The 12298-nt window shown below is 44.1% G+C and overlaps 1 protein-coding gene across 2 annotated transcripts in view; it reads left to right on the top strand.

Moving 5' to 3' along the window:
• Positions 1 to 12298, top strand: part of LOC110510231 (basal cell adhesion molecule) — a 106917-nt gene that overhangs the window by 71820 nt on the left and 22799 nt on the right. For both annotated transcript variants that reach the window (XM_036975403.2, XM_036975402.2), the window contains exons 3-5: positions 2516 to 2735; positions 9247 to 9314; positions 10936 to 11032. In XM_036975403.2, coding sequence (XP_036831298.2) covers positions 2516 to 2735; positions 9247 to 9314; positions 10936 to 11032 — 385 coding nt within the window. The remainder of the gene's footprint in view (positions 1 to 2515; positions 2736 to 9246; positions 9315 to 10935; positions 11033 to 12298) is intronic.

The following is a 12298-nucleotide window of genomic DNA, read 5'->3' as shown; positions in this document are numbered from 1 at the left end:
CTTTACTCCTAGCGTCCCACATTAAAAAATACTACAGTTTACTATATAATACTACAGTGCTTACTATAGAATTCAGTAGTAAACTGTAGTATACTGTAGAATACTAACTACACAAATCAAATCAAATGTTATTTGTAACATGCGCCGAATACAACACAACGAATACCGTGAAATGCTTACTCACAAGCCCTTAACCAACAATACAGTTCAAGAAATAGAGTTAAGAAAATACGGTATTTACTAAAATAACTACATTTACAAATAAAATAAAAAGTAACACAATAAAATTACATAACAGTAACGAGGCTGTATACAGAGGGTACCGGTACCGAGTCAATGTGTGGGGGTATGGGTGAGTCGATGTAATTTGTACAACTAAAAACGAAACCCTGAGGGTTTCCGTTAGGATGGATTGGAAAATATGGCGATGTACAACATGATGGTTGGGAGTAGGCTACAGGATTGGAGGATTCTAAATTGTTTCCCTTCATTAGAAAACTTTGTTCCAATATTTCTGTAAATCAGTGATATTTATTCCCATAGTAATTTGTTATGGATCCATAACTAAGTCAACATCTGCGCAGTCTACAATACATACTGTAGTTAACATGGGACTCTTTCAAAATGCAGATGTTGATTTAGTTATGGCTCGGGGGATTCGATCTTGCAACCTTACAGTTAACTGGTCCAACGCTCGAACCACCTGCCTCACAAGGAGACTGCCTCTAACACGAATACAGTAAGAAGCCAAGGTAAGTTGCTAGCTAGCATTAAACTTATCTTATAAAAAACAATCACTCAATCAATCATAATCACTAGTTAACTACACATGGTTGATGGTATTACTAATTTATATAGCGTGTCCTGCATTGCATATAATCGATGCGGTGCCATTCGTGAAAATGACGGTCGTTGCTCCAACGTGTACCTAACCATAAACACCAATGCCTTTCTTAAAATCAATACACAAGTATACATTTTTAAACCTGCATATTTAGCTAACAGAAATCCAGGTTAGCAGGCAATATTAACCAGGTGAAATTGTGTCACTTCACTTGCGTTCATTGCACGCAAGTCAGGGTATATGTGATAATAATAAACGTTTTGTTTTCGAAATGATAGTTTCCGGATTCGACCATATTAATGACCAAAGGCTCGTATTTCTGTGTGTTATTATGTTATAATTAAGTCTATGATTTGATATTTGATAGAGCAGTCTGACTGAGCGGTGGTAGGCACCAGCAGGTTCGTAAGCATTCATTCAAACAGCACTTTCGTGCATTTGCCAGCAGCTCTTTGCTGTGCTTCAAGCATTGTGCTGTTTATGACTTCAAGCCTATCAACTCCCGAGATTAGGCTGGTGTAACCGATGTGAAATGGCTAGCTAGTTAGCGGGGTGTGCGCTAATAGCGTTTCAAACATCACTCGCTCTGAGACTTGGAGTGGTTGTTCCCCTTGCCCTGCAAGGGCCGCGGCTTTTGTGGAGCGATGGGTAACGCTGCTTCGAGGGTGGCTGTTGTTGATGTGCGGACATGAACCCGATCAAACATCTCTGGAGAGACCTGAAAATAGCTGTGCAGCAAGGCTCCCATTCAACCTAACTTAGCTTGAGATAATTTGCAGAGAAGAATGGGAAAAACTTCACATGTAATCGCTGCCAAAGGTGCTTCAACAAAGTACTGAGTAAAAGGTCTGAATACTTGTAAATGTGATATTTCAGGGGGGTTTTGTTAATACATTTGTAAAAAATTCAGTATGGGGTATTGTGTGTAGATTGATAAGGGGAAAAACTACTAAATCAATTTTAGAATAAGGCTGTAATGTAAAAAATGTGGAAAAAGTCAATGGGTCTGAATACTTTCCGAAGGCACTGTACATATCTCTGTGAAGTGTCTGTGTTGTTTATTGAACTTGTGAAAAACAAATTCCTCTCTGGCCATCTACCCCTTCCCCCTCTCTCCTCTTCCCCTATCTCCTCTTCCCCTCTCTCCTCTTCCCCTCTCTCCTCTTCCCCTCTCTCCACTTCCCCTCTCTCCTCTTCCCCTCTCTCCACTTCCCCTCTCTCCACTTCCCCTCTCTCCTCTTCCCCTCTCTCCACTTCCCCTCTCTCCTCTTCCCATCTCTCCTCTTCCTCTCTCTCCACTTCCCCTCTCTCCTCTTCCCCTCTCTCCTCTTCCCCTCTCTCCACTTCCCCTCTCTCCTCTTCCCCTCTCTCCTCTTCCCCTCTCTCCTCTTCCCCTCTCTCCTCTTCCCCTCTCTCCACTTCCCCTCTCTCCTCTTCCCCTCTCTCCTCTTCCCCTCTCTCCACTTCCCCTCTCTCCACTTCACTCTCTCCTCTTCCCCTCTCTCCACTTCCCCTCTCTCCTCTTCCCCTCTCTCCACCCTGATTGTTTTTAATCTAATTTATTTTCTTCACTCTTTCTAATCTCCCTCTTCTCTCTTCCTCCCCTCTCTCTTTCTGTTTCCTTCCTATCCCCCTCTCTCCTCTTCCCCTCTCTCCTCTTCCCCTCACCAGGAGGAGGGTGGCACCAGGAAGCGTGTTGCGTTCCGCTCCGTGTCGGGCGGCGAAGTGAAGAGTGATGAGGGGACACGTCTGTCCGACAGAGTGACCATTGGAAGGGACTTCTCTCTGACCATCTCCCCCGTGGCGGTGGAGGACCAGCTGCCCTTCTACTGCCAGGTCACTGCTGGCCCTGCCGGGGTTGGAGAGGCCATCACACAGCTCAAAGTCTTCTGTGAGTTACTGACCACTGACCTTGAGAGTGACCCTACTGTGACCTTTAGAGTGACCCTACTGTGACCTTTCGCTGTATTGGATGCCGTCTGGATTCTGACTGTCGGGATGAGAGTGTGTATGTTGTATTTGTTAGATGAGAGTGTGTGTGTTGTGTGTCCTAGATGAGAGTGTGTGTGTTGTGTGTCTTAGATGAGAGTGTGTGTGTTGTGTGTGCTAGATGAGAGTGTATGTGTGTGTTGTGTGTGCTAGATGAGAGTGTGTGTGTGTTGTGTGTGCTAGATGAGTGTGTGTGTGTGTGTGTGTGCTAGATGAGAGTGTGTGTGTATGTGTGTGTGTGTGTGTTGTGTGTGCTAAATGAGTGTGTGTGTGTTGTGTGTGCTAGATGAGAGTGTGTGTGTTGTGTGTCCTAGATGAGAGTGTGTGTGTTGTGTGTGCTAGATGAGAGTGTATGTGTGTGTTGTGTGTGCTAGATGAGAGTGTGTGTGTGTTGTGTGTGCTAGATGAGTGTGTGTGTGTGTGTGTGTGCTAGATGAGAGTGTGTGTGTATGTGTGTGTGTGTGTGTTGTGTGTGCTAAATGAGTGTGTGTGTGTTGTGTGTGCTAGATGAGTGTGTGTGTTGTGTGTGTGTTGTGTGTGCTAGATGGAGTGTGTGTGTTGTGTGTGCTAGATGAGAGTGTGTGTGTTGTGTGTGCTAGATGAGAGTGTATGTGTGTGTTGTGTGTGCTAGATGAGAGTGTGTGTGTGTTGTGTGTGCTAGATGAGTGTGTGTGTGTGTGTGTGTGCTAGATGAGAGTGTGTGTGTATGTGTGTGTGTGTGTGTTGTGTGTGCTAAATGAGTGTGTGTGTGTTGTGTGTGCTAGATGAGAGTGTGTGTGTTGTGTGTCCTAGATGAGAGTGTGTGTGTTGTGTGTGCTAGATGAGAGTGTATGTGTGTGTTGTGTGTGCTAGATGAGAGTGTGTGTGTGTTGTGTGTGCTAGATGAGTGTGTGTGTGTGTGTGTGTGCTAGATGAGAGTGTGTGTGTATGTGTGTGTGTGTGTGTTGTGTGTGCTAAATGAGTGTGTGTGTGTTGTGTGTGCTAGATGAGTGTGTGTGTTGTGTGTGTGTTGTGTGTGCTAGATGGAGTGTGTGTGTTGTGTGTGCTAGATGAGAGTGTGTGTGTTGTGTGTGCTAGATGAGTGTGTGTGTGTTGTGTATGCTAGATGAGTGTGTGTGTGTTGTGTGTGCTAGATGAGAGTGTGTTGTGTGTGTTGTGTGTGCTACATGAGATTGTGTGTTGTGTTTGCTAGATGAGAGTGTGTGTGTTGTGTGTGCTAGATGAGAGTGTGTGTGTGTGTGTGTGTGTGTGTGTGTGTGTGTGTGTGTGTGTGTGTGTGTGTGTGTGTGTGTGTGTGTGTGTGTGTGTGTGTGTGTGTGCTAGATGAGAGTGTGAGTGTTGTGTGTGCTGGATGAAAGTGTGTGTGTTGTGTGTATGTGTGAGTGTCTTAATCAATGATTAACGTATAAACTTAGTGAATGAACAATATTATTTGTGTGGTCAATAATAAACATTATACATGAACTAAATACTGAGTAGAACAACGTAAAACGATTCAGATAATAAATGGGCGTGAAAGTAAAACTCTTTCTTGCACCTTAACATTTCATCTTTGTAAGAAATCTAGATAATTATTATTCATATTATTCATTCAAACTATCTCTAATAAGCTGCCCAGAGGTCAATTAGTCCTATGAACATCACACTTGACACAATTTATTAATAGTTCAATTGCATCTGTCACGTCTAATAGATGTCATCTTAATGACCGTCCAGAATTCTCCTGAATTATCGCCATGGCAATGAGAGCTGACCCCAGACCGGGTCGTTGTTTCCTTGTCACCCTCTAACCCCAACACATTAGCAATCCTATTCCCAGTGTTAAAATACACCAGGAAATAAAATGTTTGGAGTTGGTCCAATATCAATAAATATCCTTATTTTGGGTTGGGCCAATGGGGGTAGAGGGTGAATGGTGTTGGTTAGAGAATTGAGTGACACTTCAATGACGGCCTACCCCGGCCAAACCTGGACGACGCTGGGCCAATTGTGCGCCGCCCGATGGGACTCCCAATCACGGCGGGATGTGATACAGCCTGGATTATAAAGAGTACCTTAATGGAGCACTGATACAATTCATTACGACAAGTCAAATACCTGACTATAGACTTTAACAGGCCACTCAGGACTGTTCCCTAAAGTACTGTATCTCCTCTTTGTCTGCCTTCCTCTCCCTACTGAATAGGAGCAGTTTTTAATGACTCTCTACAAGTGTTCTGAAACAATGGGCTTCATTAGGGAGGTTTACACTACAGCAGCAGGTATAATAGTCTGAGCAGAAAGGGACACAGTGATACACTCCCTGACACCATATATCCTGCCTCCATTTCCCTCAGCTGTGTGTGTGTGTGCGTGAGTGCGTGCGCGTGTGTGTGCGTGCACGTGTGTGTGTGTCTGTGCGTGCGTGCATCCATGCATGCTACTTCCCTCTCTATGACGTCTAACTTGCTTTCTTTCATTTCCATGTGGAAACTGACACCCATGTTAAACAATGTGTTACATTTCTGACAGTTCTAGTCAGCAAACAGACACCTGGAAGAACAATGAGGAGCAACACAGAGGAGAGAGAGCAATATAGAAAGAGAGGAGTGAAATGAGAGGAATTAGGGAGAGGTGATAGAGAGAAAGATGGAATGAGGAAAGAGAGAGAGAATGATAGAGGGAGATGATGGAGAGAGGGAGATAGAGGGAAGTGTGAGAGAGAAAGGTGTTGGCAGGAGAGAGAGAAAGATAGAGGGAGGTGAGAGAAAGAAAGATAGAGCGAGAGAGGGAGAAGAGAGAGACATATAGAGATAAAGATAGAGGGAGGAGAGAGAGAGAAAGATAGAGGGAGGTGAAAGATAGAAAGCGCGAACCACTGCTTTTAATCAGGGCAAAGCAACCGGAAACATGACCGAATACAAACAGTGTAGCTATTCCCTCCGCAAGGCAATCAAACAAGCTAAGCGTCAGTATAGAGACAAAGTAGAGTCTCAATTCAACGGCTTAGACACGAGAGGTAGGTGGCAGGGTCTACAGTCAATCACGGACAACAAAAAGAAAACCAGCCCCGTCGCGGACCACGATGTCCTGCTCCCAGACAAACTAAACAACTTCTTTGCTCGCTTCTCCTTCACCGCTGCGAACGTGAGTAAAGCATTTAAACGTGTTAAACCTCGCAAGGCTGCCGGCCCAGACGGCATCCCCAGCCGTGTCCTCAGAGCATGCACAGACCAGCTGGCTGGTGTGTTTACGGACATATTCAATCAAGCCTTATCCCAGTCTGCTGTTCCCACATGCTTCAAGAGGGTCACCATTGTTCCAGTTCCCAAGAAAGCTAAATTAACTGAGCGAAATGACTATCTCCGTCATCATGAAGTGCTTTGACAGACCAGTCAAGGATCATATCACCTCTACCCTATCTGACACCCTAGACCCACTACAATTTGCTTACCGCCCCAATAGGTCTACAGACGAGGCAATCGCAACCACACTGCACACTGCCCTAACCCATCTGGACAAGAGGAATATCTATGTGAGAATGCTGTTCATCGACTACAGCTCAGCATTTAACACCATAGTACCCTCCAAACTCGTCATTAAGCTCGAGATCCTGGGTGTCAACCCCGCCCGGTCCTGGACTTCCTGACGGGCCGCCCCCAGGTGGTGAGGGTAGGAAACAACATCTCCACCCCGCTGATCCTCAACACTGGGGCCCCACAAGGGTGCGTTCTCAGCCCTCTCCTGTACTCCCTGTTCACCCATGACTGCGTGGCCACGCACGCCTCCAACTCAATCATCAAGTTCGCAGACGACACTACAGTGGTAGGCTTGATTACCAACAATGACGAGACAGCCAACAGGGAGGAGGTGAGCGCCCTCGGAGTGTGGTGTCAGGAAAATAACCTCACACTCAATGTCAACAAAACAAAGGTGATGATCGTGGACTTCAGGAAACAGCAGAGGGAGTACCCCCCTATTCACATCGACGGGACAGTAGTGGAGAAGGTAGAACGTTTTAAGTTTCTTAGCGTACACATCACAACTGAAATGGTCCACCCACACAGACAGTGTGGTGAAATTCAGGAGGCTGAATACAGGAGGCTGAAGAAATTTGGCTTGTCACCAAAAACACTCACAAACTTTTACAGATGCACAATCGAGAGCATCCTGTCGGGCTGTATCACCACCTGGTACGGCAACTGCTCCGCCCACAACCGTAAGGCTCTCCAGAGGGTAGTGAGGTCTGCACAACGCATCACCAGGGGCAAACTACCTGCTCTCCAGGACACCTGCACCACCCGATGTCACAGGAAGGCCAAAAAGATCACCAAGGACAACAACCACCCAAGCCAGAAAGAGAGAGAAAGAGAAATACAGATGGGGAGGAGAGAGAGAAAGATGGAGGGAGTACAGAGGGAGAAAGATGGAGGAAGGAGTGAGGGAGAAAGATAGAGGGAAGTGAGAGAAAGATAGAGGGAAGTGAGATACAGAAAGATAGGAGGAAAGAGAGAGAGAAAGATGGCGGGAGCAGAAAGAGAGAAAGATAGAGAGAGAAAGATAGATGGAGGAGAGAGAAAGATAGAGGGAGGTAAGTGAGAGAAAGATAGATAGATGGGACAGAGAGAGAGAAAGACAGAGAGAGAAATATTGTGGGCAGAGAGAGAAAGATAGAGGGAGGTGAGAGAGAGAAAATAGAGGGAGGAGAGAGAGATAGAAATATAGAGGGAGGAGAGCGAAAGAAAGAAAGAAAGATAGAGGGAGGTGAGAGAGAGAAAGATGGAGGGAGGTGAGAGAGAAAGATGGAGGGATGAGAGAGGGAGAAATATAGAGGGAGGTGAGATATAGAGAGAAAGATGGAGGGAGGTGAAAGAGAGAGGGAAGTAAGAGATAAAGATAGAGGGAGGTTCGAGACAGAAAATAGAGGGAGGAGAGAGATAGAGAGAAAGATAGAGGGAGGTAAAAGAGAGAACGATAGAGGGGGGTGAATGAGAGAAAGATGGAGGGAGGTCAGAGCGAGAGAAAGATGGAGAGGGGGAGAGGGAGAAAGATGGAGGGAGGAGAGAGGGAGAAAGATAGAGAGAGAAAGAAAGATTGGTGGAGGTGAGAGAGAGAAAGATAGATGGTGCGGAGAAAGAGAAAGATGGAGGGAGGTGAGAGAGAAAGATAGAGGGAGTTGAGAAAGGGAGAGAGGTGAAAGAGAAAGAAAGATAGAGGGAGGTGAGAGAGTGAAGGATAGAGGGAGGTGAGAGATAGTGAATGATAGAGAGAGGTGAGAGAGAAAGAGATAGTGTGATAGAGGGAAGTGAGAGAGAGAAAGATGGAGGGAGGAGAGAGGGAGGAATATAGAGGGAGGTGAGATATAGAGAGAAAGATGGAGGGAGGTGAAAGAGAGAAAGAGAGAGGGAAGTGAGAGAAAGATAGAGGGAGGTTCGAGAGAAAAATATAGATTGGGCAGAGAGAGAGAAAGATAGAGGGAGAAAGATAGAGGGAGGTGAGCGATAGAGATAGATAGAGGGAGCTGAGAGAGAGAAAGAGAGAGGGAAGTAGGAGATAAAGATAGAGGGAGGTTCGAGAGAAAAAGATAGATTGGGCAGAGAGAGAGAAAGATAGAGAGAGAGAAAGATAGAGGGAGCTGAGAGAGAGAAAGATAGAGGGAGCTGAGAGAGAGAAAGATAGAGGGAGGAGAGAGGGTGAAAGATGGAGGAAGCAGAGGGAGAAAGAAAGATAGATGGAGGTGAGATAGAGAAAGATAGAGGAATGTGAGAGAGCGGGAGAGATATATGGAGGTGGGAGAGAGAGAAAGGTTGAGGTAGGTGAGAGAGTGACGTAAGGGAGAGATAGGGAGAACACGTCAATGTTATTAAATGTCTGCTGTTTATTATTACAGTCAGACGGCAGCTGTGGTCTCGCTGCGATACCATGACCTTGCATGTGAATGAGCGAGAGAGTGAGAGATACATTGATGACAGAGAGATAGAAACAGAGGGAACACACAGCAGTGTGTGAGAGAGAGAACGAGGAGTCTCTTGTCTGTGACCCGTATCAGCCCACTGAAACCGCGGTCACAGTGGAATAATCCACACAGGGATGTTTACCATTTCCCTAATTGGAGGCGTGTGTGGTTGTGTGTTCCTGTTTGTGTGTGTATGTGTGTGTGTGTGTGTGTGTGTGTACATGCATTTTTGTGCATGCACTGCGTACATATGTGTGTCTGTGTTACTGTAGCTACAGTAAATGAATGCCACTTGTCTCTCTCAGGGTGACGTGAGCTTGGCACCTCAAGCTCTTCTTGTCTGTGTCAAGGCTCTGAGTGTTTCCGTCCTGTGATTGGTTCAGGTGCACTGGAACTATATATATATCAGAAAATGTGTGAATAGTGGACTTGCATTTTGTAAAGCTCTGATCTGAGATTATAACTCCCTCTTCCTCAGTCGCTCCAGAGATGCCAGAGGTCACTGGATCCAACCAGGCCATATCTGTTGGTGACTCCTCCACACAGGTTGGTTTCAACTATTTGTCCTGTAAACTTCCATTGTCCTCCAATGTTCTTATGTTCTTCCATTGTCTTCTAATGTTCTTCCATTGTCCTCCAATGTTCTTATGTTCTTCCATTGTCCTCGAATGTTCTTATGTTCTTCCATTGTCTTCTAATGTTCTTCCATTGTCCTCCAATGTTCTTATGTTCTTCCATTGTCCTTGAATGTTCTTCCATTGTCCTCTAATGTTCTTATGTTCTTCCATTGTCTTCTAATGTTCTTCCATTGTCCTCTAATGTTCTTCCATTGTCCTCCAATGTTCTTATGTTCTTCCATTGTCTTCTAATGCTCTTCCATTGTCCTCCAATGTTCTTATGTTCTTCCATTGTCCTCGAATGTTCTTCCATTGTCCTCTAATGTTCTTATGTTCTTCCATTGTCTTCTAATGTTCTTCCATTGTCTTCTAATGTTCTTATGTTCTTCCATTGTCTTCTAATGTTCTTCCATTGTCCTCTAATGTTCTTATGTTCTTCCATTGTCTTCTAATGTTCTTCCATTGTCCTCTAATGTTCTTCCATTGCCCTCCAATGTTCTTATGTTCTTCCATTGTCTTCTAATGTTCTTCCATTGTCTTCTAATGTTCTTCCATTGTCCTCTAATGTTCTTCCATTGTCCTCCAATGTTCTTATGTTCTTCCATTGTCTTCTAATGTTCTTCCATTGTCCTCTAATGTTCTTCCATTGTCCTTCAATGTTCTTATGTTCTTCCATTGTCTTCTCATGTTCTTCCATTGTCCTCTAATGTTCTTCAATTGTCCTTCAATGTTCTTATGTTCTTCCATTGTCTTCTAATGTTCTTCCATTGTCCTCTAATGTTCTTCCATTGTCCTCCAATATTCTTCCATTGTTCTCTTTTGTTCTTCCATTGTCCTCCAATTTTCTTCCATTGTCCTCCAATGTTGTTCCATTGTCCTCCAATATTCTTCCAGTGTCCTCCAATATTCTTCCATTGTCCTCCAATGTTCTTCCATTGTCCTCTGTTCTCCCATTGTCTTCCAATGTTCTTCCATTGTCCTCCAATGTTCTTCCATTGTCCTCTGTTCTCCCATTGTCTTCCAATGTTCTTCCATTGTCCTCCAATGTTTTTCCATTGTCCTCTGTTATTCCATTGTCCTCCAATGTTCTTCCATTGTCCTCCAATGTTATTCCATTGTCCTCTGTTATTCCATTGTCCTCTGTTATTCCATTGTCCTCCAATGTTCTTCCATTGTCCTCCAATGTTCTTCCATTGTCCTCCAATGTTCTTCCATTGTCCTCCAATGTTCTTCCATTGTCCTCCAATGTTCTTCCATTGTCCTCCAATATTCTTCCATTGTCCTCCAATGTTCTTCCATTTTCCTCCAATATTCTTCCATTGTCCTCCAATGTTCTTCCATTGTCCTCCAATATTCTTCCATTGTCCTCCAATGTTCTTCCATTGTCCTCCAATATTCTTCCATTGTCCTCCAGTTGCTGAGTATCTTTCCCCTTCTTTCTGTGTGTGTGTGTGTGTGTGTGTGTGTGTGTGTGTGTGTGTGTGTGTGTGTGTGTGTGTGTGTGTGTGTGTGTGTGTGTGTGTGTGTGTGTGTGTGTGTGTGTGTATCAGGTGGGCCAGTGTGTGAGCCATAACGGTCACCCCCAGCCCAGGATCATCTGGTTCCAGGACTCCAAGCCTCTGCCTGAGGTCAAGGACAACAAAGAGAGTAAATATACACTACTTCTACTTACTACTACTACTACTAGTAGGTAAGAAACGCAAGCCAACGACAGTAATACAAACAATCCCGCAAAAAACGTAGCGGGTAGTGCGAGATTAACTGATTAACTAAACTAGATACAGGTGAGCACAAGACAGACAAAACCAAACGAAAGAGGAAAAGGGATCAGTTTTCTCAACTTGTCTGGTGTGTTGATTCCACTAGAACTGGTTCTCTGTTCATCTTACCTAAAAAGTACCAGTTACACACACAGTGCATTTAACATGTTTTCAACTTACATATTTGACACATGTTTGATACGTGATTACATTTTGCATGTTCATGTATACAGTAATTATTATTCAATTTCCTTACCTGGGATTTGACCTAACATCCTCTTGGTTCAGTTCATTCCGATCTTCCTGCTGCGCCACCATGTAAAACAAAACCCAGCTATGGGACATGTTACTTTTTAATAATTAGTTGAAACAACTCGATTTTTTTTTGTGTCCGCTTCATATGTATATACTGTATTCTAGTCAAGGCCGTCCTATTTAACTATTGCTGTACACATACTATTCTACAATATGTATTCTACAGACATATTACATATTCTATCCATATGCGGTCCATCATTTATATATATACCGTCATATATTCCATTCCCCTACTTTTGAAATTCTTGTTTATTGTTGTGTATTGTTAGATATTACTGCACTGTTGGAGCTATGAACACAAGCATTTCACTACACCCACAAGAACATCTTCTACAGTTGAAGTCATACACCTGAGCCAAATACATTTCAACTCAGTTTTTCACAATTCTTGACTTTTATTTCCTGTCTTAGGTCAGTTAGGATCACCACTTTATTTTAAGAATGTGACATGTCAGAATAATGGTAGAGAGAATGATTTATTTCAGCTTTTATTTCTTTCATCACATTCTCAGTGGGTCAGAAGTTTACATAGAATCAATTAGTATTTGGTAGCATTGCCTTTAAATTGTTTAACTTGGGTCAAACGTTTCGGGTAGCCTCCCACAAGATTCCCACAATAAGTTGGGTGAATTTTGGCCCATTCCTCCTGACAGAGCTGGTGTAACTGAGTCAGGTTTGTAGGCCTCCTTGCTCGCACACGCCTTTTCAGTTCTGCCCACAAATTTTCTATGGGATTGAGGTCAGGGATTTGTGATGGCCACTCCAATTCCTTGACTTTGTTGTCCTTAAGCCATTTTGCCACAACTTTGGAAGTATGCTTGAGGTCATTGTCCAT

This window comes from Oncorhynchus mykiss, chromosome 3 (genome assembly GCF_057628025.1).
Source record: "Oncorhynchus mykiss isolate SJ-2025 chromosome 3, ASM5762802v1, whole genome shotgun sequence".
In the NCBI taxonomy this organism is placed as follows: domain Eukaryota; kingdom Metazoa; phylum Chordata; class Actinopteri; order Salmoniformes; family Salmonidae; genus Oncorhynchus; species Oncorhynchus mykiss.
Note: the sequence above shows the minus strand (reverse complement) of the source record. Positions and strands in the feature narration are given on the sequence as shown.